Source organism: Phaenicophaeus curvirostris, chromosome 4 (assembly GCF_032191515.1).
Source record: "Phaenicophaeus curvirostris isolate KB17595 chromosome 4, BPBGC_Pcur_1.0, whole genome shotgun sequence".
Taxonomy (NCBI): domain Eukaryota; kingdom Metazoa; phylum Chordata; class Aves; order Cuculiformes; family Cuculidae; genus Phaenicophaeus; species Phaenicophaeus curvirostris.
This window is the reverse complement of record NC_091395.1, coordinates 1,168,430-1,195,832: the sequence shown is the minus strand read 5'-3', so window position 1 is coordinate 1,195,832 and position 27,403 is coordinate 1,168,430. Positions and strand designations below refer to the sequence as shown.

General features: G+C 48.8%; 1 protein-coding gene across 5 annotated transcripts in view; it reads right to left on the bottom strand.

The window, feature by feature from the left end:
- The window catches only part of ANKRD17 (ankyrin repeat domain 17), a 90,174-nt gene extending 63,997 nt beyond the window's left edge, over positions 1 to 26,177 (bottom strand). For 4 of the 5 annotated variants that reach the window (XM_069854998.1, XM_069854999.1, XM_069855001.1 and 1 more), the window contains exon 1: positions 25,711 to 26,177. In XM_069854998.1, the coding sequence (XP_069711099.1) occupies positions 25,711 to 26,004 (294 nt within the window). In that variant the 5' untranslated portion in view covers positions 26,005 to 26,177. Of the gene's footprint in view, positions 1 to 4,422; positions 4,524 to 25,710 lie in introns of those variants that run through there. The other variant, XM_069855000.1, reaches the window with a different exon arrangement.
- Between the last annotated feature and the right edge of the window lie 1,226 nt (positions 26,178 to 27,403).

Genomic DNA, 27,403 nt, shown 5'->3' with positions numbered 1-27,403 from the left:
AGGCTACAGTCCTCGGAAAGGACCTCAAAGCCCACTCAGTCCCACCCCCTGCCATAGGCAGGGACACCTCCCACTGGATCAGGGGCTCCAAGCCCCATCCAACCTGGCCTTGAACACCTCAGGGATGGGGCAGCCATGGCTTCTCTGGGCAGCCTGGGCCAGGGCCTCCTCACTCTCACAGGAAAACATTTCTCCCTAAGATCTCATCTCAGTCTCTCCTCTTTCAGCTTCAAACCGTTTCCCCTCACCCTGTTGCTGCACTGTCTGATAAAAAGCCCCCTCCCAGCTTCCCTGTAGCTACTGAAGGTGCAACTGGTGATCCTCTCACATCACCTCACTCCTCAGCGACATCAGCAGCGTAACCAAGGCAGGACCTTCAGGGTTATTTAAACATCCCCGTGACGCCAGTACAACCCTGAAAAGCATGCCTGCAGTCAGGAAATACTCCCACCATCACAATAAGAATGGAAGCTTTGTTCACCATGATCTTCAGATGCAGTTCAAGGCAGGCGAAAGATATTTACCTTAAGCTAGAAAATTAAAGGGTTGGTTTTCTTTTAAATGCACTTACTAAGAACACAAAGAAATTGCTGCACGTGGGCCTGCGTTGCACTCCAGCCCTCTTCTCCGAGGTCAAGCACAAACAAGCTCTCAAAGAACATGAAGGTCAAAACACATGGTTGCTTCTCTTGAGAAGCCTCAGATCAACACAGGGAATATAAATTTACCCCTCAATTTTCTGCTGTCAGCCTAAGTTCAGCACATGACAACACAGACCACATCCTCACCTGTCAGGACAAAGCACATCTCCTTTTCTCCTGACTAAGAAATCTTTCTGTTGACTAACTCAAGCGTCAGACATTTCACTATGGGTTTATGCCTCCCTTTGGAGACCATGGTAAGGGCTCCTGCAGCACAGCTATTCCTTCACCAGCATAGGGACCAAACCCGAGAAGTTACACCAACAAAAGACCTTGTTGTCAGTTAGGTCACACATCAACACAGAAGTATGGCCAAGATAAACCAACCAGAAGAGCTGAATGAGCAAAAACCAACTACAGATTAACCCTAGAGTACCTACATTTCACCCAACTGCATTCCTACGCAGTGTTTCCAACACCAGACTCCATTAACAGAGACAATGTTGTTCCGCAGCTGGCAGCAGCAAAGCCAGCTCAGGTTCTGCATGAGGGACACCCTCCTCGAAGGCGGTGTAAGTGCATGGCAGTCAGGCTGCCACACAGCATCCTCTAGGCCACCAACCATTTCTGTCAGCCACTGCACTGAACTGGAAGAAGTCTTACAGTTTTATACTCCGACAGGAAAGAACTATGTCAGAAATCACTTCTCCTAAGTCCTGCAACTTCAGTAATGAAACAAGCAGAGGCTTATGCCTTAATTTCATCTTATTTCTTCCTCTTCCCAAGGAAGCAGCCTTCACATGGGGGCAAGATAGAATATTCAAACTATGAATTACGTGGTTAGTATCTACCTTTTTAACTAAGGAACTATTTTTGCCCCAGAAGCATGCACTTGCTGCTTGCAGTAAGGACCTCCAGCACAGTTTGAACCGTGGTCTCTTGCTAACTCATCAACATCACCAGCACACTACACAAAATGCCTCTTCTTCCTGTTTCACATTATAAATAGATTAAAGGTGAAAACATTTTCCACGATTTAATGAAGAGGCAAGGACCGATCCCTCCAAGTCGAACTACTAAGCAGTACCAGGTCTACTCAATAGTACAAAGACCAGACAGATTCTGCTGCCTAAGCAAGAGCAGTTCTCTCCATCTTCACGATTCTGTCTTTGAACGAACATCACAAGCTGTTCCACGGGAGAAAAGAAAGCCTAAAGTGAGAAAATAAAATACACACTGTAAAAAGTTATACTGGAAACAAGTTTCAGGAGAAGCAAGTTTCACTTCTGGACCCTTACTGGGAATACCGTTATGATGCTTCTACTAATGCACTAGGAATTCTGAGCCATCTCTAATGCTGCTATTTCAGAGACTCATGAACAACCAATTCAGTCATAGCTTACACACATCTCAAGTCAGATAAGCTACACTTGATCTCTAAAGGTGTTCTACTTGGATGCAGTTGGTCTTATGACCAGGAAAAGAATGCGTGGTGAGATTACCAACAGAAAAGTCATAGAATGGGTTGTGTTGGAAGAGAACATGAAGGTCATCCAGTCCAACCCCCCTGCAGGACCAGGGACATCTTCAGCCAGATCAGGTTGCTCAGTCTCATACAACTTGACCTTGAATGTATCCAGGGATGGGGCACCACAACCTACTCTGAGGAGCAAGATATAATTGCTTAGTTCACAAATGCAAACCCAAAGTATCATTATATTGACACAATTAATTTGCCAATAGCCTTTCCAAACAGAATATTAACAAACACCAAACACTTCATTCACCTATGGAGCTGCACCTGACAATTATAGTTACAAGAAAGCAAAAATAGAAAGAAAAAGCTTTCTATTCAATGATGCAAGTGAAGAACCAAAGCATTTCTCTAATGGCAGAGAGCCCAGTTCACTGTTGGTCTCCCAACCTCACCACAGCAACCGAGCCACAGGCAGACACCGCTAAAAGCCCTGTCCATACATCTGTACTGGTTTCCTAAGCAGAAACCACGCTCATGTTCACACACTGGATATCATTATGTTAAACAGTTCCAAGGTCTACAAGGAAGTTAACACCAATACTACATACTTCCATCGATTTAACATTTTAAAGCCACCTCAAGAGCAACTTAAGTATGGTTGTGACAAGAAAAACCCTACAGAACATGGATTGCTGAAAGCACCGTTCTGTTTAAATTCTGACAGTGCTATGAGGTAGCAGCTTCTTGTTACGATGAAGAACATGTGCAACTACTCTGAACAGTCACCTAGCAATGAAATTGTGGTTTTGCTTGCTAAACCAAAAAAAACCCACAAGAATACCAATAACAAAGATATCTCCTTGAACAATTCAAGCTAATAAGATCCAGAATAGAGCTCTTTGTCAGTGCGAACACAAGTTTCACTTTAGGATTCCTAGGTAGGCCTCTCTTCACATGGCTGAAAGATCCTTTCCAAGTTCCCCTCATCAGAAGGGACAACGTTATTCATTTTGTAACGCAGGACCTCTTCTGCAGAGGAAGCCCAAGCAGAGTAAGCTTCAGACAGCTGGGAGCACAGAACCTACAGGCCTAGCACAGACTCACTGCAGGAACAGGAGCACTGGCACGATACACAAGAGTGATGCCCAGCGGAGGCTCTGCAGGAGGGCTCAGGCTTGGCCACCACACCAATCTGCTGGCTGCAGGCTCGCACTGGCACTGACCCTCTGGGACTGATCCTCCAGCACCCCAGGAATCGGTCCCCTCTCAGTTTGTGTGGGCAGCAGTGGTGTCCAACCCTGGGTAAGCACTCTACACATCACTGGCCCAGCCCCGGGCTCACACCAGGCCTGACTCCCAGCACCCTGGGAAACGGTCCCCCCCATACCCTAAATGCACAGCACTAGTGCCCAGCTCCTAGGCACACATCAGGAACACCCAGCACCACAGAAACAGTTGCCTCTGTTCCACAGGGGCAGCACTGGTGCAGAGCCCCAAGCACACATCATCCTGATCCTGCTTGGGGCAGCACCCTAGGAATCGGTCCCCCCAGTTCCATAGGAGCAAAAAAGGTGCCCTGCCTGGGGCACACACTGGAACTCACCTCCAGTAGTGGGACTGACCCCCAGCACCCTGGGAACTGGTCCCTTGCATGCCCCACTGACCCAGCCCTGGGCACACACTGGGCCTTGACCACACTCCCAACACCCCGGAAACTGGTGCCCCCTATTCTATAAGCACCAGTGTCCAGCCCAGGGTGCACACTAGGCCTGACCCCACAGCACCCCAGGAACCGTCTGTCCCCCCTACACCCTGGTGCCCCAGTCCTGAGCACACATGGGGACTGAACCCTCCCAGCAACACAGGAACCGGTCCCACTCATTCCACAGGGTCAAAAAAAAGGGTGCCCAGCCCCGGTCACACACAAGGCCTGACCCTACACCACCTTGGGAAACGGCTCCCCCCCCACTCCAACCCCAGCGGCCCAGCCCAGGGCCCGAAGTGGGGCTGACCCCCCCAGCACCCTGGGAACTGGTCCCTCTCATTCCATAGGGACTAAAAGGTGCCCAGCCCAGTGCTCACAGCGGGACTGACACCCCCAGCACCCCAGGAACCGGCGTCCCCACCCTGCAGGGGCAGCGCCAGCCCCGCGCTCACCCCAGGAACCATCTCCCCCCCCCCACAGGGGCAAAAGACCTGCCCAGCCCCGAGCACACACCGAGCCTGCCCCCCGCCCCCTCGGCCCAGGCCCCGGCCGCTCCCCAGGCCGCGTCCCCCTTTGTTCGCGGGCCGCCCCGTCCCCACCTCCAGGATGTCCTCCAGCACGTAGGCCTCCATGTCGGCCCTCACCGCGCGGCCATGCCCGCCGGGACCCGCACACCGACCGGCAGCCGGCGGCCGCCCGCCCCCCCCCGCTGTCACAGGGGAACAGGAAATGGACTGTTCCACCGCGCGCCTCCAACGGCCGCGCCGGGAGCTACCACCCGGACGCGCGGGGGGGGACGCCAACGGGCACGGGAATAACTGAGCCGGGGGAGCTACCAACGCCTGGGAGGGGGGAGCTAACACGGGTTGGGGGAGCTACCACGGCGTTGGGGGGGGGGGGTGTTACCACTGCGAGGAAGGAGCTACCGCCGGGCTGTACGGGTAAAGAACGTGTTTGCCCAGAGCAGCCGTGGCTGCCCCATCCCTGGAGGGGTTCAAGGCCAGGCTGGATGGGGCTTGGAGCCCCTGATCCCGTGGGAGGTGTCCCTGCACATCACAGGGGTGGGACTGGGTGGGCTTTGGGGTCCCTTCCAGGCCAAACCATTCCATGGCTCCACAATCCTACAGACCTTTGAGGCCCCTTCCCACCCAGCCACTGCAGGGTTCCATGCTTCCACTCCCCCTTTCCCACACAAAACGCGCTGCAGTGCCTCTCCTCAGCTCCCCTCTCCCCAAGGCCCAGAGCACCCGGCTCACCCCGTGCATGAGGACACTCCAAGCCTGGCCGGGGCCTCAACCAACTTGCCCAGTGGCTACCGGGCTGGGAATACTAGCCCCTCATCTGCCTCCAGGCAGGTCCTCCAGAGCGAGCTCCATGACGTCCCCTCCCACCATAAGGTTCTCTCCCAACAGAAGCAAGATGTGGTGCCCCCCCATCAGGAGCTCTGCAGGGTTCCCCCTCCATGAGGTGTGCTCCCCCCCTCACCCTCCCAAGAGAATCTCCATGAATTTTTCCATCCATGAGATCTCTCAGTGAGCTTCCCCTCAAAACAGGAGCTCAGTGAGGCTCTCCCCATGAGGGGCTCCCCAGCAGGAACTCTATGAGGTCCCCTCCATGAGGTCCCCCTTGGTCTGTGGTGGGCCTGCTGCCAGTCTCTGCACACCAAGCGGGCCCAACAGTGGCCAGGGCGCCCATCGCCAACCCACATGCTCATTCGGACCCAAAACTCACAAGTCCAGGTGCTCTCCTGGAGCCTGACCATTGCCACCCTGTCCTAACTGCTCCTGAGTACGCAGTCCGCTCCCCAAAGCATAAAACCACCCCAAGCTCCAGATCGAGCAGATCCACAGCAATGCCCACAGTTGTGTCTGTGCTGTGACCTGGCCTCCCGTGCCGGCCGAACCTCCTCAGCCAGCCGACCTACGCCCAGGGCCACATTTCCAACCACACCATCCATCTCACCTCCACCGAGCCAGAGCAATTCCAGAGACAGCCTGTGACTTGAACAAAGGTATCGACCATGGGAAGAAAGGTCTCCACAAGGTAGTTGTGAGAGCCACCATCATCTCTGCTTCACCCAAACCATCGAGTGTTAATTTGGGCCAAGAAAAATGAAGTTTTACAGGCTCCTCCTGACACCGGGTGATGGTAAGACCCATTCTGCACACAGCAGGTTGAAATCACTGAGCAGTCATATCTGCAGCTCTCCAAGTATTAATTTTCCAGGTTGAAACATAATAAATCTCATCAACTTCACAGAAGTCTCCTCTCATGGGCTCACGTGAGCAGAACGCAAATGGCAGAGGGAACTGAATTCACAGTTTGGCTTTGAGAAATGCAAGCAGGGATCGCTTCTTTTGATCGACATCATCTTCTTCCAGAAAATACTCTGCTGGTAACAAATAACTCACAACAGGAAGAAGGTTCTTCATTTTGGAGGGGTTCAACACACATATGGATGTGGTGCTTTGGGACATGGTTTACCAGGCACAGTGGGGTTGGGAGTGGATGAGCTTTTCCAACCTTAACAATTCTATGACTCTATGAACACTCAAACAAGGTTTAGGCAGCAGACCAGGCCAACCACTAACATTAAATAGGGAATTTCTACTTGAGCCGTCTAAATGTTAGGCACAGCTATGTTCTTCTACTAAAAATTCTGTTCTTAAACCAACAAATAAAAGGCAATCAATCCTACCCAGCTCTCAAACTCCCTTGTTTTCCACAACTGCTGCACCTGCTCAGGCCATCCACACTACCTTTACATTTTAGGGACTTGGAGCCCCTGATCCAGTGGGAGGTGTCCCTACCCATGGCAGGGTTGGCGCTGGATGAGCTTTGAGGTTCCTCCCCACCTGAACCACTCTGTGATTCTAAAAGCCAATCTAGTGACTTATCCTTATTGGAGGTTAACTCAGGACCAGGCAACAATTGCCGAGATCTGCTGTAGACTCCAATCCACTTAGGTTTGCCCACTTGCCACAGGACCTCTTCCAATGATGCTGGACTTCCCACCAAACTTTACTGGGCATGTGCCGATGGAAGCAGCAGCTCAGCAATCTAAAGTTAGATAGGCAAGGGGGCACATGGAAGTCTTTACTACCTCGAGGGAAATGAATCACACAGACATCTACATATCACAGCCTACTTCCCATAGGAAACTGTTGCCCACGCAAAGAATCACAGGACAAAATTCCATGGTTCCTCTCGAGGACAGCGTTTCTCATGTCCTTAACAGCCCCTTGCACCTGATCCCACGTACATGTAATCACACGCAAACATCAGCCCAAGTACCAAGCTCTCCCAGCCAACCGGAAGGACTCCTTTGTATAGAACAAGAAAATAGCCAGCAGTCCCCACCTAAGGCTCATGTCTCAAAAGACCACTTATTCACTCTTCTGAGCATAGGAAGGAATTAACAGATACCTTATATCACACACAAAACAAGCATAAAACACCCAGCTCAGCACTGAGATGAAGATAGTTGACACACAACGCTGAAAGCATCATCTGATGGAAAGATGGCACAACGCAGGAACAAAAGAAGCTGTCTGTTCCACACGAAGCAAACTGAAAAGCATCACCTTTCCTGGTGTTCCAAAACAAATGTGAGGGTTTCAGGAGAAGGAGAAACACGCTCATCTCAAAAGCTGAACCATTTCCCACACTGCTTAGAAGGCGACAGAGTTCAACGACACAACTTCATTTACAAAACCCTAACTGAAAGCATAATTCATACCAACTCAGCCGGTTCAAAGCTTCTCAAGCTGCGCTGCCCCACCAGAAACACCTTGAGGAGTGAGGCTGTACGTATGAGCAAAGCAAGCAGCAAACCACCTACCCAGTTAGGTATTTCACCAAAAGCAAGTCACACTCAACTTCTGTTCACTTCCACACCCAAAATACTGATACTTCAAGCCCCTTTGTGCCCCTGCTGCCCCCTCACCTCCTCCCCTCTCCTGGCTCTCCTTCCCCACCCGCAGCCCTCTGGTGCGGGCCTGGGAAGACCCATTTGTTTGCCAAATGACAACTCCTACTTACACTTAGTACTTAGAAGTATAGTCTGGAGTATCAAAATCCAACACCTCCATTCCCAACACTTTATTTTACACCACTGTGAGACCTTCAGTACAACTCAAAGGCTTTAACACAGGCTTCCATTCCATCCCTGCAAGAAAGGAGCAATGCAGGTGGAAAACCCAACCAAGAAATCCTGTTTAGATGCCCACGATTCATTTCTTTCCCGTTTCTACTGTGTGATTTTGGGTTTTAAACACAGGTGAAGAAATATATCTTCAAGTACTGCAAAGATGAACACAAATCCATTTCTTCCTTGCTTTCAAGTCTATCTCCGTGAATTACCTGCACTAGCTGTTTTTGGGATAAAACCCACTATCTTCTTGAAACCTGTCACCTGCTATTTGAAAGCTGATTATCTCTGTTACGCCTTACTTTGAAGGGCTTGATCTAGTCAGCACTCTCATCTATCACCAAACAGCAGCCTTCTGAACAAGCAGTACTGCAAAAGAAGGCAGCCCTCCGAGTCACACACATCCATCATCATGTTTCCTTAGTCCTGTCTCTACCATTCCATAAGCCTAAGCCACCAGAAAGTCCTGATGTTCCCCATGCAGAAATTGAAGAGCAAACATTTAAAGCGCAGCTGAAGGAAACAAACTTGGCACAGCACTGAAAAAAAGAGCCCTCTTGCAAGCTATGCTAACATGTGCTAGACCAGAGGGAATCCTGAGGTGGCATTTTGTGAAAGGCAAAGCCAGGGATGAGCACAAATCAAGGCTGGTTTACTCCATGCTATGCTCTCAACACAGCACCTAAGCAAAAAGCGTGTGATTTGAGCAAAGGAAGAATAAAAGCACTTGCAAGTAGTGCAGCAGTTCATGCAGGATGAAGTTTACAGTGTGGCTATAAATGCTCAGGAACTGGTGAGTGGGCAGTGGTAAAGAGATCTCAGTTCAATCTTCTGGTACCAGAGAGGATCAAACCAGACCAGCACCACGCATTCCGAACGGGCATCGCCTGGATTACGTCACCCTGAAACACAAGCATTTGAACAATTGATCCGAGACAGATTCTGGCACCCAGAAACGAAAGGCTTGGAACAACTGATCAGACAATTCCCACTCATATCACAAAAGCACATTGTTATCTGTTTACAGCTGATTGAGCAGTACTGGTCACCAACTCTCCCACAGCGCGCACACATACTTTTTGTGTATTCTCAGAGTCGTAGAGCTCTGTGTCAAAGTTGGGTTGTTTAAACCATGGCCCACATGGTGCTAACACCTTCTCCAACAGAACCATGAGGTGCATTCATTGCTAAAAGCCCAAATCATTCTGAGGTGAAAAACCAGCCCCATAGTACAGTACAAAGCACCTTTCTGTTACCCCCTTCAGCACACCTTTCCCATGCATATCTCCTCCCAGGTAGGCAGACAGTCACAGCAAGATGAGCTCAGATGAAACCAAGAAGTTCCCGAGACAGTTCAGACCAAAAGGCAGGGTGAGTTTCCAGTTGGAATTTTGTGACATTGCCATTTTCCACTAAGTGTAGAGTGCCACGAGACAAAGATGCTACCACTGTCACACAATATATCTTGTGAAGAGACATCTATCACAAATGAAGTGAATTTGAGCACGTTGGATATGACAAGATACATCTGCAGAGAGAAGACTGACATTTCACAGGGATTAGAAATACCCAGGAAATCAGAAAACTCAATTAATCCACAAAGGGGAAAACTCCATCACTAAACCTTACAAATGACCAAGTTTCCTCTTCTAACATGAAACCAAAAACCATGGTGAGACGCACAAGAAGTTGTTCACATGCAAGAGGAACATCCAGGGGTGTGAGTAACATTCAGACAGTATTTTGAATGGCTGCTTCAAACCTGTTTTTGAAAGACTTTGTGGGCAAGAAGCACATCCAGGCTCACAGCAGTGTAGTAGTGGATACAGTGGTGTAGAACCCAGGAACTCAACTCATTATGGATCCTATCCTGAGTTTTATCATTGGCACTGGAAGCAAGCTCCTACTGCTACTTAAGGGGAGAGCAAAAAACTCACGAGACAAGAAATCACCTACAGAATAACCAACAAAAAATCAACCGCGTCTTGGCGAGTCATCCCACACCAAAGGGATGACTTTTTGTAGTCTGGACTTGCTGTATTCTTTCTTGAAGGCTGCAGAAGTGGATCACCAAAACATTACTTGTAATGCAACCACCCTGTATAAACCTAGGCAGCCAGCACCCCTCGAAGGCACACACAGTTACTGAAGCTCTTCTGTATTAAAGAATACGTAGTCGCCAAGACTACCTTAAAGATAGCACAGGGACAAGTGAAAAAAGGCAAGAACCCTAACTTAACTGGAGACACAGTAACAGTAAACAACTCAAAATGACACACTAAAATTACTCACCACCGAAGGTACCTCTCCCCCTCCTTCTCCTAACACTGGCTTTCGGCTTTGGGCCCATTTCTTCCTTTTTTAAGAGAGGATGACACTCCTACCCACGTTCCCTTTGCTGGACTGAGCCAAGTCCTCCCGATCTGCTCTTGGAGTCAAAACAGAATCTCAAACTGTCTACAACTAAGCCAGAAGCAAGTGTTTCCCCAACCAGACACTGCTGCGGGTATACACGACTCTAGAGAAGCTCACTGCCTTGGAAAACCACAGTAACGTTTCCCAGCCTGCATTAGGAACTCCATCCCCACCCACACATACCCCTTTCATCACTCCATCACATCACTACCTCGCACAGATAAGCACCAAGACACTAAACGTGTTCTTCTCTGCTACTTCTCATATCACCCGTGGTTTTGGTTAGTAATACAAAATTCTTGTTATACCACAAAAATGTGAGCTCTGCTTCCGAGCAGTGAGCACCACCTGGTGCTTCTTGTAAGGTCCCTTAGTTCTATGCCAACAACACACAGAGACCTTTAACCGTACTGTTCCAGCCCCTCTCTCCAGACAGATCCATTGCACTCCTCACCCTTGATCCCCAGTGTTTCATGACTACATAAATCAACTCCATCCAAACACAAACCTCAGGAACCATCTGAAATTGACTCTCATCTGTTTTTCCTACTTTCACACAGTATATTGTTTTCTTTTCCTTCACTGCTTACAGCAACCACATCTCTACAGCTGCCACCCTGACTAAATGTCCAACATCCTTCAGGCAGGTGCTTTAGGGAACTTCAGATCAAAGAAGTCACTTGTTTCCTTTACTTTTTATTATTGGGGGTGGAGGGGGTCACACAGGGATGACAGCCTTTAATCTGGTCAAATCTACCCTTTTTAACATCCACTTCTATTCCAACTTCTCTTCATTCCTTTATCCTGGTAATTCAGTGTCTCTTACTGAGCATTTCAATGCACAATGGCAGTGGAGCATTCCCTGAGTGTTACAATCACAAGATGATCCCTGCTGCCCATCCTTACTCTCGCACCACCCTTGTTTCAGTGCTGTTCCCTCCCACAGATAAGGAAAATTCCAGAACCAATCCACCTATTTTTGTTCTCTAACAACTATGCAACAACTTCTTTTAACTCTCCAAGATTATTTCCTGCTCAAACACCTAGACAGCTCTTTCATTCCTGCCCTCGCTTGGCCCAGGGCAGCAGCAAGGCGTCCAACACCCTTTTGCCACATTCAGTATCTCCCATTCATTTAGTTACACTCTTTTTTGTAAGCTTATAAAGCTGAAGTGGATGAAATTCTATTCCTTAGGGGGCCTTAACGTGGCATTCTTGAGAGCTAGGTTTTCCACAGCTCCAAGGAAACTTGTGTCTTTGAAAGGTGTCGGTATTTAAGTATCTTTTAAAGTGCCAAGATAAACATGTCCTGAGCTTTTTATGTCAATTTAAAAGACTGCATAAAACTCAAAAGCTTTTAAGACTGACTGCTGACCAAAGACTTGGACGTTTATGATCTGTCTGAGTGTATAAAGCCGCCTGATTCCCTTCACACCACCCTCCTCCGACCTGTTCTCCCTCAACAGAAGCACTATTCAAGCAATGTATACTTGGCAACTCGCATCAGCTATCGGGTTCTGGTGGGATCAGGGAAGATGACGATTCTGTATCCAGAGAATCCTTTTCAAATATATATTATCACCTCCCAGTAATTGCTGAGGATTTCAGCATTCACACTGCATTTCACAGAGGATTTCTTATTCCAGGGTCAGTAAAAAGGCCATTGCTTTCACAACTGAAAAAAAGTTAGCCACGTAGTGCTAGGAAGCTAAGGGAACCAGAAGGTTTCACTGACAGCACCTACAAACATGCAGCTTACAGCTCTTTTCCAAGACAAGGGATGCCAAAGGGTAGCTCCATCTGAAGCGAGACTGCAACACCACAGTCAGACATTAACAGCCTTAAACTCTACTGGCAGCCACTTGCTCTTACACCAACAATCTCTAAACAGAAGGTATACGCACCATAAAGATATTTCTAGGATCAGGCTTCACCTACACCTAAACAAAACCACCATTTAAAGAGAGTTTTACAGCCTAGCAAGGGAGCGGCATCCCAGCACCAAGCAAGAGAAACCCTTCCCATCAGGAGAGCCTCTTTCCTCAGGAAGTGCCTGCATCAGCCCCATAATTTTGGGTTTCAAATCCACATGGCAAATCTGAGCATGGGAAGAGGAGGAAAGAAAATGTCTTGACTCATACCTAGCACTGTCCTGACGATGAGCTAAACTAGACCGTCATTAAAAGGCAACTGTGTCAAGACATATCCCTGAAGTTCTGCTTTGTCATCTGTCCGGCACGTTCTCTCATTAATGGGAGCTGCCATGATTTTGCTCTGGAGGAACTGCCTGACACCAGTTCCGATGCAACTTACACCAAGCTGCACCAGCACGACAAAATTACAGAGCACAAGCATTCTAGAATTGTTTTTCATCAGAGCTGTAACATTACTGGCATAAATGTTTGTCTAAGGGGAGCCTTCTATCCAGGAATGTCCGTTAAGTTTTCTGCTCCAAGCAGCCCAAGTTTTCATGGCTTAGAACCATGTTCCAAACCTTTAGTCCAAGAACTTTCAACACACTAAAGAAACCTGGTTTGGGGCTAAACTCAAGTAAGGTGGGGAACACATTCAGATTCAGAAAAGACACCAGCTTACACAGGGAAGATCCTTCTTCAAACACATTCCTTTCTCATTCCACATGTGAAATACCGGTGATGGGAAAACTGTGTAAGGTAAGCAGCATTTATACAGAGTAATACTTCCTCACCTGTGGGAGTCACACAGTCCTGCTACATTCAGGCTAACACCCCCTCGAACTCTGGGGACAAATCCAAGCTATCTTCATATTAGTACCTGGAAACTTGAGTGCAAGGTAAAAAACCACCTTCATTTAATGTACGCTCTACCTGTGTACTCTGTGTGATACACAAGTAGGAGAACATGCCTGCTTCTTTATCCGCACCCAGTTGGTATCAGCACACAAGCTCTCAAACAGATGCTTTTTCTTCTGCCAGCTGTAACACAAGGTACTGTCGGCAACTTTGGCTCCGTACTCACAGAACACAATGAACAGGCAACAATGCAAGACTCCGCAGCCACAAAAACGACTGAACGCACTGTGCAGGAGGCTCACCCCTCATCCAGTTCTGCATATATAAATATATATTGGAGCCTGTCTAATCTTTTAAACTTAAGCACTTTCTGCGGGTACAGCTGCAAGCTACTGGAAGCTCTGGAACAGTTAAGTGCAAACACCTTCCCTGCAAAGGCTTAGGAAACCTTCAACCAGAAAAAGCCACTTTCTAGAAAAAAGTGCCTTCCTCCTTTTTAAGTGGGCTAGTCTATCATTTTCTGCTATGCATAATAACCCAGTTATGTGAACACTGACATAGAGTATTTCCACAGCAAATTCTATTCCAGGATCTGCTGGATTGCAATGTGCTGTCCCCTGTTATCCCAGCTGTGAACCAGACAGTTGTTTCAACAGCTCTACATGCAGGCAGACTGTTCACAATGAATGTGGACACGGTTAATTTCGGATGTCCCAACTGTTATGGAAACAAGCAGGACCCACAACAAGGTACTTCATGTTTGTTTCTGTCACAAAGCCCCCAGTAATCACAGTTCCTTAGCTGGCATCTTCCAGTTCACAGACTAAACCAGATAAGAAACCTATTCCACTTATTGACAGCCTGGAATTTAACAGCATGCTGGTAGAAAAGGCTGAAGAAGAAAAAAAAACCACAAACTGGTCACAGCTTCAGTTTATCTCACATTACCAGGAGAAAGACACAATTAACTTGCAAACATTTGCCCTTTGCAATTCAAGATGCACACACAGTAACAGCCCGATTTTAGCCCAAGATGAGCCCTAAAGGCTTTCAAGAATCCAAACACAAAATATCTTCAGTCTTGAAGAGCACAGCCAGCAGCTCTCACCATCCTGATATCTGAGGGACTCTTTTCAGCCAAACAAATCCGCACTGCCTCCCCCTCCACTTGTAAATTAAATCCTTTTAAATTAAACCCTACACACAGAGCCTAAAGGAATTATTCTACTACGACAACATTTAATAAACGCATTGGAAGCTCACAAAAAGTATAAAAAAGAATTAACTATGTTTCAGACTGTATGTACAATGCTTGTTCCAAAACCACTCACTCAAGTTATTTCTTGCAATGCTTATTCCAATGGTTTGGGAAGACTGCATCCCCCACTACACCCATCTCCAAGTTACAATAACAGCCACCAGCAAAGACATCTGCCTTGCTTGAAAACAGTTTGGGATATTTTTATATGTAAAATTAAGGTTTTTTTAAAATGAAGTTTATAGAGAGTACTGCTACTAACCTCACTGTAAGTCAAATTCACTGCAGAAGTGCTTCTGACGTGGGACCACTTCACATACTTCTTCAAAAGCCGTAATGTTAGAGTTACTGAAGGCAGAAATGTGCAAACCAACTAAGGTTTGGGCCATACCCTGGCATAACTACGCGATGTTCACAACAGTTCCAAAGCACAAGAGGAACAGCAATTCCCTAAAAAAAAAAGCTTCCCCTGGCAAAGCTGTCTGTCTCCTCAACACGTGGCTGAAGAGGACATCTCAAGACCCACTCAGGTAGACGAGGCGCATCCTGAGTAACATCTCTGTTCCAAACTCAAGAGAAACCAACCAAACAACACACTCCACAGCGTTCCCCCGCTTCCCTTTTGTACCCATGTTATCACCTCGCAGACAGCACACAGGCCAGTGACCGGCTGCAGAGAGAGCTGCAAGACACAAGTGGTGTGAATGGGACCAGCCCAGATGGAGAGATTCCCTCTCGTGGCAGAAGGAAGCCATTAGATAACTCATTACATTACGGGTCTGCAGACCCCAGCTTTGGCACAGGTGCCACCATGTATCTAAAAGCCCACCCCACCTCAGCCACATCATGCAGAATCATTCTCATACACACGTTGTGTCAAGGCGTAACCGTTTCCCCCACACATAGCCTGTGGAAAAGCCCTTTTTCAAAGTTGAGCACAGAAAGTTTGCCACTATATTTATCGCTGAGGAGATCCTTTATGGAGCCGATGCTTCACAAAAATACCAGTGTGCTGTTGTGCCAACTTCCACTTCTGTTAGCGTCAGAGACGGACGGAAGGCATATGTTCATCTGTCTTGCAGGCTGGCACGTTGAAAGCGCCCCTGTTCCACCAACCAGCTTGGTTATTTGTCTTGCGATTACCACACCGATCCCAGTCATGCTTTGTGAGTATTTTATGCTCATCAGTGTACAAAGTGACACCTTTTCTGCACTGTAATAAACTATGCAAGAGCAGTGATGGTGATACTCAAAAGTACAGCTACATTTTAAGAAAATACTGCCTTGTTCCTCTTTCTCATATCCTTAACACATTGCTTTCAAGAACCTTAAGTAGCAGAGACAAAAGAAGTCAGAGCTGATATTATCTCAAGCTTTCATATTTTAAAGTGTGATTTATCTTTCCAGGACTGTGCCAGCCACTCACAAACAGAAGATCCAAAGGACAGAGAGTCAAAAGGACTACTTCACTCTTGAATACAGAGATTCTCCCAGATGTGTAGCATTCCTAGCAATCTGAGTCCTCGCAGACAATCCAAGTATTTCTTTTGATATTTAAATGCATGGTTCCATCAAAACCTGCAGCCCTCATCCCTCCTCCCTGCCCTAGCTCCTTGTTCTCCACTGCATCAGCACAAACTCTTGTGACACACAGGATCAAGGAACTGATGGACTGTAAACAGGATTTTTCTGTTGCTGAGGTTTTTTTACAGGGGATCATTTCCCAAGCGGCAATGAATGCTTTTTTTTGTGCGTGTGTGTTGGAGAGAGGTTTCCAGTGCTCCCCTTCTGTGAGGCTGCGACCACAAGGGGTTCCTGCAAAGGACATACGTACAGGCTTGGAAACAAGTGATCTTTTCATCAGGGCAAGGGGAGACAAACCTGAGGTCAAACACGAGGCAGGCTCCCCAGACACAGGAGGAGACACCCTGCTGTGTGAAAGATATCTTTAACCTAAATAAAGAACACAGACACTTAAGTTTTGGACTCTTTCAAGCTGAACTTGAGGAGAATGGCAGCCAAAAGCCCAAAGTGATCTTTTAAATAGCAACATTTCATCACACTTAACACTCCAAGCTGTGCTTTCTAGCATCTGAACAGCTGCGTATTTGGACATGTTATCCATTCTTGATGATTAACACCACAAAGGCTTAAAATACTGGGGTGGGGCAGAAGAAAGACTAAAATCAAGGTTCATTGCAGCTCATTTTGTAGAATACACCATTATACACCTAAGACTTGAGGCTTCAGTAGGTCAAGGGAAGTGATTTTGCCCCTTTATGACTCTCTTTATACCTCATCTGGAACCCTGTGTCCAGTTCTGGAATCCTCAACATAAGAAGGATATGGAGCTGTTGGAAGGGGTCCAGAGGAGGCTACAAAGATGATCCAAGGGCTGGAGAATCTTCCATATGAGCACAGGCTGAGGGAGTTGGGATTGTTCAGCCTGGAGAAGAGAAGGCTCTGAAGAGATCTTACAGCAACCTTCCAGTACCTGAAAGGAGCCTACAAGACAGCTGGAGAAGGACTATTCATACAGGCTTGTGGTGACAGGATGAGGGAGAACCGGGTATAAACTGGAAAAGGGCAGATTTAGACATTAGGAGGAATTTCTTCATCATAAGAGTGGTGAGACACTGGAACAGGTTGCCAAGGGAAGTTACAGATGCCCCATCCCTGTGTTCAAGGCTACTTTGGACGGGGTCTCAGGTAACCTGATCTAGTGGGATGTCCCTGCTCATGGCAGGAAGGTTGGAACTAGATGATCTTGAAGGTCCCTTCCAACCCTAACTATTCTATTATTCTATGAAAAACACCTGCACATCAAACACTAATAAAGTGTATTCATCAAAAACTGCTATGGGCAAGGCAAACAAAATCATCATAATTACAGCATTGAGCCTACAAGAAAATAGTGCAAGCACAAAGATGTATTATGTCCCGTGGCAGAATTTGAGCCTGTCATAAAGCTATTACCTAATATGTAAATAAGGTGACAACAGCTCAGTAATACCTCCGCACGGCTTTAGCTCTGCGGATAGTTATGAGCTTATGATTGCGTATGGGGGGGAAATGTGGCTGATGAGCGTCTGGAACACGGAGATAACCCCTCTGAGCACCGATTAATACAAAGCACTAACTGCACTAACGGAGCAGAAAAGCTGCCCTTTGCTGGTCAAGAGTATATTTTCTTCAAATACTCCTGTCCATGCTAAACAGAGATCACCAGAACTCTCACACTGACACTGAGACAGGCTTACATGCACCGGTGAGGTGAACCGTGTGTTCGGGAAGACTGTTCTTCCCCGTGTTTGTTAATGGACCTTATCCCGACCTTTGCCAGCAACCAGGCCTTCCCCACCCACCCAGTGGGCATTCTTTCTGGAAACATCAGTTATTGCCAAGATAAAAGCCCCACACTGGACAGAGGCTATACAGACACAGCCCATCTCCAAGGTGCTATTCCAACTCAACTCACCTGCAATGCCACACTATCAAGAAACCAGGGCACATGATCAGTTCAGAGAATAAACAGAACATCCACTACAGCAGCCACAAATCCTGCTCCAACAGCCTCAAACACAGCAATTTTGGGCGATTCCTTTTTTTTTAATCACAAAGTACAAAGGGATTGTTTCTCTAACCTCAGAAACAAAGCCTTCTCATTTATCTTGGATCTGCAGCATTGATTTTTCAATTCTTAAATCCAATTTCCGAATCAGACGTTTCCTAAACATGCACAAATAGTTTTGGTTTTAAAACAGAGAGAGAGAGAAAACCCAAACATACGTAATCCCACTTGCCTTCAAAGTTGACAGGCAAGGAAATTCTTTCACCTAAATCTCTTCCAGAAAACTTTTCTGTTTAAAGAACTAAATTACTAACCTAAAATATGGAGGGTTGACTCCAGCCTGTGCACAGGAATTCTGTTTATAAGGACATTTCCTGAAGGACTATCTGAGGAAGTGAACCTTTTCACATGGCATCACCAGTACCTGGGGGGGGGGGGGGCTTCTTTTTAAACCCCAATATTCACCAATAACTTCAATTAAGGAAAGCAGACAAAAGAAAATCTTTAAGGTTTTTATTAAAATCCCCACTAGGCCTGGGCTGACACCATTTATCAGCTCCCATATTGGGACTCTCAGCCATGCACATGAAGACACTACTCAGTTTTGCAAAGCACCAGTTCACAGACGCTCCACCTCCTAACCAGCACGCAAGCTCCAGTAACGCAGCTCCCTTTGATAAGGGGCCACACACACTTACAGGGTGAAGCCAGAAATGACTGCAAGGCAGCTGGCAGAGAACGGCAAAGTCAGCCAAATAATTATCCCAGTTTTCCAAACTGATTTTGCTGGTGCCTAGTCTAGAGCAGAAAAAGGACGCCGCGTTAAACACTGGCTAATGCGTCCTGGGGTCAGTCCCAGCGGATTTCAGTGCTGTGAAACGTGGCTGTGGGATTTGCCTGCCACCAGCTCAGCCAGCCCTGTTATTTCAGAGGTTTCTGAGAGACATCCTTTCAGGCTACCAGGCCATCTCTAATTCCACTCACGGCCAGATACAATTAATGGATGCTGACCCTTGACAGCTACATTACATCATACTTACCATATCCCTCATGCGAGACAAAGCAAAGATCTTGCCCGCCTTGCTCTTACTAGAGATGGAAAATGAGTCTGCTGCGGCCCCTGCTGCGGCTCACCTGCTCTTCTAGTCACGTCGGTTCAGCTGATGTAAGGAAACCACTGCTATGCCACGCTATACGCTGCAATAGCTACACTAATGAGGAAAATGCCAAAATCACCTTTGGTCATACAGAAGCTTGGGTTTTCCTAAGGGATTTCACTTTTATTTCTTCTTTGGAAGGGAAGTAACACAACCTTACAAACAAAAAACTGCCAAAGGAAACAGAGAGGGAAGAATTACAGCATAAACAATGTGGTAGAATACAAGACAGAACTGTACACCAGGATGGCACAAACTAACCAGGCCAGAGCCCAATTAGGTGCATGTTCAGTCACGTATTTGAAGACATGAGGAGATGAAAGCAATGGTAGCAGAGATGTATCACACAGCGGCCAAGCGAGACATACTGGCTCTCCTGCAGTCCTGCAGCACCCACAGGCCTTATTCCCTTACTCCCTGGCACTAATTAAGACAGCTGGGATTAAAAAAAAACAAACTATCAACAGCTTGCTTGTAAAGTGTTACAACCATGTGGTTCTCGAAATCCCACCCAAGTTTCTAGTTTAACACCCTGCATCTGAAGCTGAAGCTAGAGAAGTTCAGAGCAGCTTCTTCAGCACTAAGACATTTTGGAGGACCAGTGCTGTTTTGTTGGTTTGTTTACTTCAGATTACTTGCTCAGTTCAATTACTAATTCAACTGCAGCTGAAAAAAAATAAAATCAACTTTCATTTGCAGCAGCTCTGAGGGCTCAAAAAAAGAGAGGAACAGCCAAAACATCTCAAAACCATTGTGTTCAGGTAGAGCAAACACTACAGAGGATTCCTTTTAGGAAAGGGAGTGTGCACATCATATGAGAGTCCAGTAACAAACTATACCAGTCAGAAACAAGCAGACAAACCCAAGTCTGATCTACACCTGATCGTCACGAGACTCTGCTCTAGGAGAAAACTGAACTTAGAAACTCTTAAAATGGGCAGGACGCTAGGAAAAGCAATTATAAATTTCACTGCCAGCAGCAAGCATCCTTCAACTTCAAAGGCACAAAATAAGCTTGTGAAGAGAGTTTATTAAACAATTAAACTTTCGTGTTTAGCAAAAGAAGTTCCAATGCAGATTTTTAAGCACCAACTCCTAATACTCTATCACTATTTATTGAAGACAAATGTTTAGCAAAATGGGTCCATACAAGAAGTCTATGTATTTATTGCCTATTTGAGCCTGTTCAGAGGAACTGCTAAACCTTATTTTCACAAAATAAACTCCTGATAATAACAAAGATCTAAAGTAACAACAGTCCCAATCTTAATATAATATCTCGGCTTTCATTCCTCTAACCTGCTCACACACAACCCTTCTTTTTTTGCATGACATCTTTAAAACCATTCATTCACGCAGCTCAGAAGGCAGACCCTCCACCTGACCCAAGGCAGAAATCTGACAGGCAGTTTTCTTCACATTTATTTCACATATTGACATAGCAGCAATCAGCCACGTTAGATGGGGATGGAGGGAACACTCTGCAAAGCCCCACTAAACAGGAAAAGCAGCTTCCTGTTAGGGATGCAGAAAACAGGCCCAAAAGCATAGCTGTGTGTAACGGCTCTCCTCACAGAACTCTGATGGAGAAGAGAGGCACCTTCAGCTCACCTTTCAATGCCCAGTCCCATTTAACAGCAGGACAGGTCCGTAACCAGCTGACGGGGCTGCCCCCATGAGAACCAAACCCTTGTTGTACAGGACCATTCACAGACCAAGCCCACAACTCTGCCAGGAAGCACGCACGCTGCTCTCGCCGGTGCAACTGCTTCTGCCCTTTTTCTCTTACCTTAAGATCTCTCCTTCTGTGTGTGGAAAAGTTACCATTGTTCCATTAGCCAGCAGTTAGGAAAAGGCGATCTGCCATTTACAGACAGCACTGGCCTGCGCTACCTAGAACCTTGGGTTTTGGCAGGCAGCGGCTTGAAAAAGCAACTTCAGAGGCTGCCATGAACGTTGCAGTAGGAGCTCATTAAGCTCTCAGTATGAGACTTCCATTTAACCTCTCCCAAAGCCCTGTCCACTGCCTCTGCTTCCGCATTGAGATCTGAAGGAGACCGAGATGAAAACATCTGATTACAACTTTTTATTCCATTCCATCAGCTCAGCAACAACTGAGCCAAACAAGGTCTTTCCACTCACGGGGTTTCTGCAATTTAGCGCCTGCCAGGTTTCCGATTAAAACGCCTCTGACTTGTTGCTACTGTACTCCTGATTTTTGGAAGCTGTCTCATTGGCAGTCAACCCTAGAAGCGCTTTGCTTCACAGATTATAGAAGCTTTAACGCATTAAGCATAGGAAGGGCAAAGAATAGCCTAGGAGAAACTGCCTTAAGTTTGCAGAGATAAACAGAATGGCTGGGAGGGAACACCACCTTACACAGCGCTTCCACAAGTTTCCACTTACAGTGAAAACATACACTTCCATTTCTTTCTGCTTGTCATTTCAGACTGACAGTGGTCAGAAGACAGTGATCCAGCTGCTGAGGCCACTCAAGCCAGGCACATCTCAAAGTCTGAGCTAAAAAAATTCTAAACCCTTTTTAAAAATTCTGAAGAAATAAATATCCCATGGTTGCAATGCAAACTTTTTATTTTTATGTTTTTTAAAAAAAGCTTTTAGAAGCTACAATTAATTGCCAGGTTGCTCTCAGAAAAGGAAAATTCCCTTTCACTACAAACACTCGAAACACATTTCCTCCCCAGGAGCCTCTGGGAGCTACTTTGAAGTCAGATCCTCTGCTCCATTAATCAGGCCATCCCCAGGTTCACATTCCTGAAAACTGTGATTTCAGCTGTGCAGATTCTACTGAGCTGCATCGCTTCATCCTGAAGTCAGGGAGAGAAAGACTACAAAAGTTTTCTGCAAGCAGCCTGAATGATCAAGAATTCTTCTAGAAGCAAATAAGTGACCCAACATATGCTATTCTGAACTTAATAATTTAATTGACTTGTTTATCACTTCCCTACCCCTGCCTAATATCTAATCCCAGACCACACAGACTGAGAAAGCCTTTGCTTACTATGAACAAGAAGACAACATGAGGGAAGATTCCAGATGCCAGAACTGCCTTGCCAGCTACAGGTATCTACTACACATGCCATTCTGTCACAAGAAGTGAAATGTCCTCCTGCTGCCACGTGATAGTTCAGTGACTATTTGCTTTGTTATCTCTCCAGAGGTCTTGGATCATATTAAATAGAGACAGGCTGGGAGAGCTGGGTTTGCTCAGCGTGGAGAAGAGAAGGCTCCAGAGAGACCTTAGAACAGCTTCCAGTGCTGAAAGGAGCTACAGGAAAGCTGGGGAGAGACTCTGGATCAGTGAGGGCAAGGACAGGATGACAGTGAATGGTTTGAAGCCGAAAGAGAGGAAATTTAGGAAGAAATTGTTTACTGTGAGGGTGGGGAGGCCCTGGCCCAGGTTGCCCAGAGACGCTGTGGCTGCCCCATCCCTGGAGGGTTCAAGACCAGGTTGGATGGGGCTTGGAGCCCCTGATCCAGTGGGAGGTGTCCCTGCCCATAGCAGGGGTGGGACTGGATGGGCTTTGAGAGCCCTTCTGACCCAAACCATTCCGTGATTCTACGGCTGCACAACGCACCAGTAAAGGCTCACATCGCCCAAGCTCAGCGATATTCCTCAGCTGCCTCTGCCCCTCTCATTGTGCCACACACAACCATGTTTGGACACTACCAGCATAAGGAGACACTTGGAAGAGGGACTACTGACTACAAAAGGAATCTGCCCACAATCTTGTCAGTCGGTTGGGCTTTACATGAAGTCTGTTGAAGGTTACTGGCACACACAGCTCGGCTCAGGGCTTAACTACCAAGCCCTGTCTCTGTTACCTCATCAGAGGGCCTGCATCCTGACTCCATGTTCAAGGCAGCTCCTCAGGTCTCTGCAGGACTGCACAACAGAACAGTTCAGCACAGAACCACATCTGCCCATCTTACAAGTTTTATCCCTCAAAAACTTCTATCCACATGATGATATTCACTTTCCCACAGAAACAAAATGCCAGGCATAATTCCTTATCAACTGGCACAGGCTTATTGTGCATAATTTATCCGCAGACATTGGATAAAATGCTTCTCGTAACAACTTCTGCAGAAACAAGATGCACAGATCGGCTTAATCGTGAAAAGCCTATCACCATCTTCACCCAGACTGGCCTTAAATCTATCTGACTCTTCCTTCCCTTTCTTCCTGCTCGTTTTGATTCCCAACACAAAAGCAGAATGTGCTGGTTTGGGCTGGGACAGAGCTGAATTTCTCGCCAGTAGCTGCTATGGGCTGTGTTTTGGGTTTGTGCTGGGAACAGTGCTGATAACACAGGGATATTTTGGTCACAGCTGGGCAATGCTCACATAGCGCCAAGGCCGTTCCTGCTCCTCACCCCACAGGCTGAGGGGCACAGGGAGCTGGGAGGGAACGCAGCTGAGACAGCCGATCACACTGGCCAAAGGGATATTCCACACGGAATCACGCTCACCATATTAAGCTGGGGAAGAAGGAAAGAAGCGAGGGACGTTTGGAGTGATGGCATTTGTCTTCTCAAGGAACTGTTACGAGTGATGAAGCCCAGCTTTCCTGGAGATGGCTGAACGTGTGCCCATCCATGGGAAGTGGTGAATGATTCCACGGTTTGCTTTGCTAGCGTGGCTTCCGCTTCTCCCATTAAACTGCCTTTATCTCATCCCACGAATTTCCCCACTTTTGCCCTTCCTCATCTCACCAGGGGTGAGCGAGTTGAGCTGCCAGCCAGGTCTAAACCACGATGTAGATAAAACACTTAAGAGTCAAATTGCTTAGAAACACACTCCAACAAAAAGCTTTCAAACTTGAAGTGGCCTTTTTTTTGAGGACGCTATTCAAAAAGAGTGGAACCTTCAGCCTACAAGGGTACAGAATTAAAACCACCCAGCAAAGCAGGTCTGTGTGATTATACGCAAATAAGGAAGGGGCTTCCAGCCTCGCTTGGCTTTTCCAGCAATACCTACCTGAAAAACCCAACATTTTAAACGAGAACAAGTTAACAACGCTTCCTGGTGCTTGTTTCAGCACTGTATCGGAATGATGGGTGACTCCAGGCTCAGAGAACATGCCAGATGAGACCAAAGCACCCAGGGCTCGCTCTACAGCAGCCTTCAGTTGCCAGATCACCTACTTTTCTCCAGGACAAGCTACTCCTGTGGTCAGGAGCATCAACAGCCTTTGAGCAGTGCACACCAAGCTCAGGCCTGTCTCCAAAGCCTCAGCACGTGTGCACCACAAGCACGCCGCATGGCTCAGCGCTCCCGGGTGCGACTGGGATTGTGATACGGCTCACACAGGCACAAACCGCAGTTTTGAAGGGGACCTCCAACGTTTCCTGAGTCTTTGCAAGCAAAACCACATGCATATAAAGGTGGCTGCCAGCTGCGGCTCCCAGGGAGCCTCCAACCTCCTGGGAAACCCATGGGCCTCTTCCATCCTCCCATTACATGCCCACTCTGTAGGTCCCCCGAGGTGAGTGATGCATGGGGTCCCATCGTGCCCTGGCCTCTTGGTCATGCCCTGCTGCCATCTCCTTCCCAGGTCCCCACAGGAGGCGGGAGCAGGGGGGAATTATGAAACCAGAGCAAGAGGGCAGCCCTTGGCATCAGCCCCTTGGCAGCCCATCCCCTATCTCTTAGTTTCCTAGAATCATTTGACTAGAACAGATCTTTAAGATTGAGTCCAACCATCCCTGTCCACTACTAAACCAGATCCATGAGCAGCATGTCTGCCCATCTTTCAAACCCCTCCCAAGGACAGGATTCCACCACCTTCCCAAGGAGCCTCTACCAGAGCCTGAGAACCCTTTCACTTAAGAAATTTTTCCTGATGTCCAATTTGAACCTGCGCTGGTGCAGCTTGAGACCATTTCCTCTCATCCTATCACCTGTCATTTGGGAGAAGAGACCAGCACCCACCTTGCTAAAACCTCCTTACAGGCAGCTGTAGACAGTGATGAGGTCTCCCCTCAGCCTCCTTTTCTCCAGGCTAAGTAGCTCTAGGTCCCTCAACCACCTCTCATAACCCTTGCTCTCCAGCCCCTTCCCCAGGTCCATTCCCTTCTCTGGACAAACTCCAGCCCCTCCATGCTTTTCTTGGAGTGGCAGCCCAAAGCTGAACCCAGGATTCAAGATGTGGGAATCACTTCCCTGCTCCTGCTGGCCACACCATGGTGGATCCAAGCCAGGATGCCATTGGCCTTCTTGACCACCTGGGTCACTGATGGATCACATCTGGTCACTGCCAACCAGCACCCCCAGCTCCTCTTCTGCTTGGCTGCTTTCCAGTCAGTCTGCCTCAAGCCTGCAATGCTGCACGGGGTTGTTGCCCAAGTGCGGGTCCCGGTACTTGGCCCTAAGGAACCCCATCCCGTTAGTCCTGGGCCACGAATCCAGCCTGGCCTGATCTCTCTGCAGACCCCCGGCCCGTGGATCCAGCCCATCCAGAACCCCGTGAAGAGCCTCCCTACCCTCCAGCAGACCCACGCTCCCGCCCGGCTTAACGCCACCCGCCCCCTCTCCCCGGTACCTCGGAAACTTCCTCCTCCTCCTCTTCTTCGTCGTCTTCCTCCTCCTCCTCGTCCTCCTCGCTGCCGCCGTTGCTGCTCTCGCTGCCGCCGCCGCCGCTCTCGCTGCTGCTGGCCGGCCGGCCCGCCCTCCCGCTCCGCTTCGCCTTCCCGGCCGCCTTCTTCTTCAGCAGCAAATCGCACACCCGCACCAGCCCCCCGGGGCACGCCGGCAGGGAGGGCCCGGGGCCGCCGCTCGGCCCCTCCGGGGGCCCCGGCCCCGCAGCCGCGGCGGCGCCGTCCCCCGCCTGCTCCATGGCGGCCGGGGAGGGAGGAGGAAGAGGAGGCCCCCGCGAGGCCGCGGTCACCTCTAGCGCCGGCGCCGCGCCCCCTCTCGCGATACTTGGAGGCGCCGCCGCCCGCGCCCGCCGCCCCGCGCTGTCCGTGCCGCCTGCGGCCGCGCGGCGCCCCGGTGCCGCCCTGCGATCGCGCTCCGGCCGCGCCCGCCCCCTCCTCCTCGCCGCCCGCCGCCGCTCCCGGGCCCGGCCGCCCCTCAGCGCGGCGCCGCCGGAAGTGACGCCGACGTCATCGCGCCGCGACGCACGCGCGCCCCGCTCCTCCCGCCGCCCCGCCCCGCCCCGCCCCCAGCCTCGGCACCACCTCCCCGCTGTCTCCACCGCCCCCTCCTCCCGCCTTCGCGGCGGTGACGTCATCGGCGAGCGACAGCGCCCGCGCGCGCCACTGCCCTTCCCGCCCCCCGAAATGGCGGGCGCGCCTCCCCGTGAGGGGGAGCGATGCAGATGGGAGGGAAACCTGAGGGAAAAATGTGTTCCCGTGAGGGTGGGGAGGCCCTGGTCCGGGTTGCCCAGGGAAGTCCCGTCCCTGGAGGGGTTCAGGGTCTCTCTGTGAGGGGAAAGGATGAGAGGGAACGAGTTTAAGAACTTCAGAGGGGCTTTAGGGAAGCTAGGGAAGGGCTCTTGATCAGGGAACGCAGAGAGAGGATGAAGGAAATGGTTTTAAGCTGAAAGTGGGGAGATCTACGTGAAATACTTGGAAAAAGTTCTTCATGATGAGGTTGGGGAGGCCCTGGCCCAAGTTGCCCGGAGGAGCTGTGGCTGCCCCGTCCCTGGAAGGGCTCAAGACATCCTCATGAGGGGAAAGGCTCCCCTGCCAGCTTGGAGTGGGGTTTGGCAGTGCTGAGTCGATCAGATGCTGCCCGGAGAGCAGTGAGGCTGAGCCATGGTCACACTGCCGCTTCATTTCTTCAACCCCCACCCCTCTGCTCCCACCGTTGTGAGGGGAAAGGATGAAGGGGAATGGGTTTCAGTAGTGAAAGGGGCTCCAGGAGAGCTGGGGAGGAGCACAGGGAGTGCAGGGGAGGGGGAATGGTTGAATCTGGAAGAAGGGAGGGTGAGATTAAACATTAGGAACAAATTTTTCACAGATTGCCCAGAGCAGCTGTGGGTGCCCCACAGGCTGGAGATATTCAAGGTCTCACCTCCCTTTCCTGTGAGGGGAAAGGCTCCCACACTGATGCGAGGAGGGGGGTTGGCAGCAGCAGTTCAGTCGGCTGTTGCTGATGCTGCCAGGTGAGGGGCGATGCCCACGCTGCTGCCTCCAGAGCCTATAGCTTGCTACAAGAAGGACATTGAGGGGCTGGAATGTGTCCAGACAAGGGCAACAAAGCTGGTGAAGGGGCTGGAGAATGAGACCCTT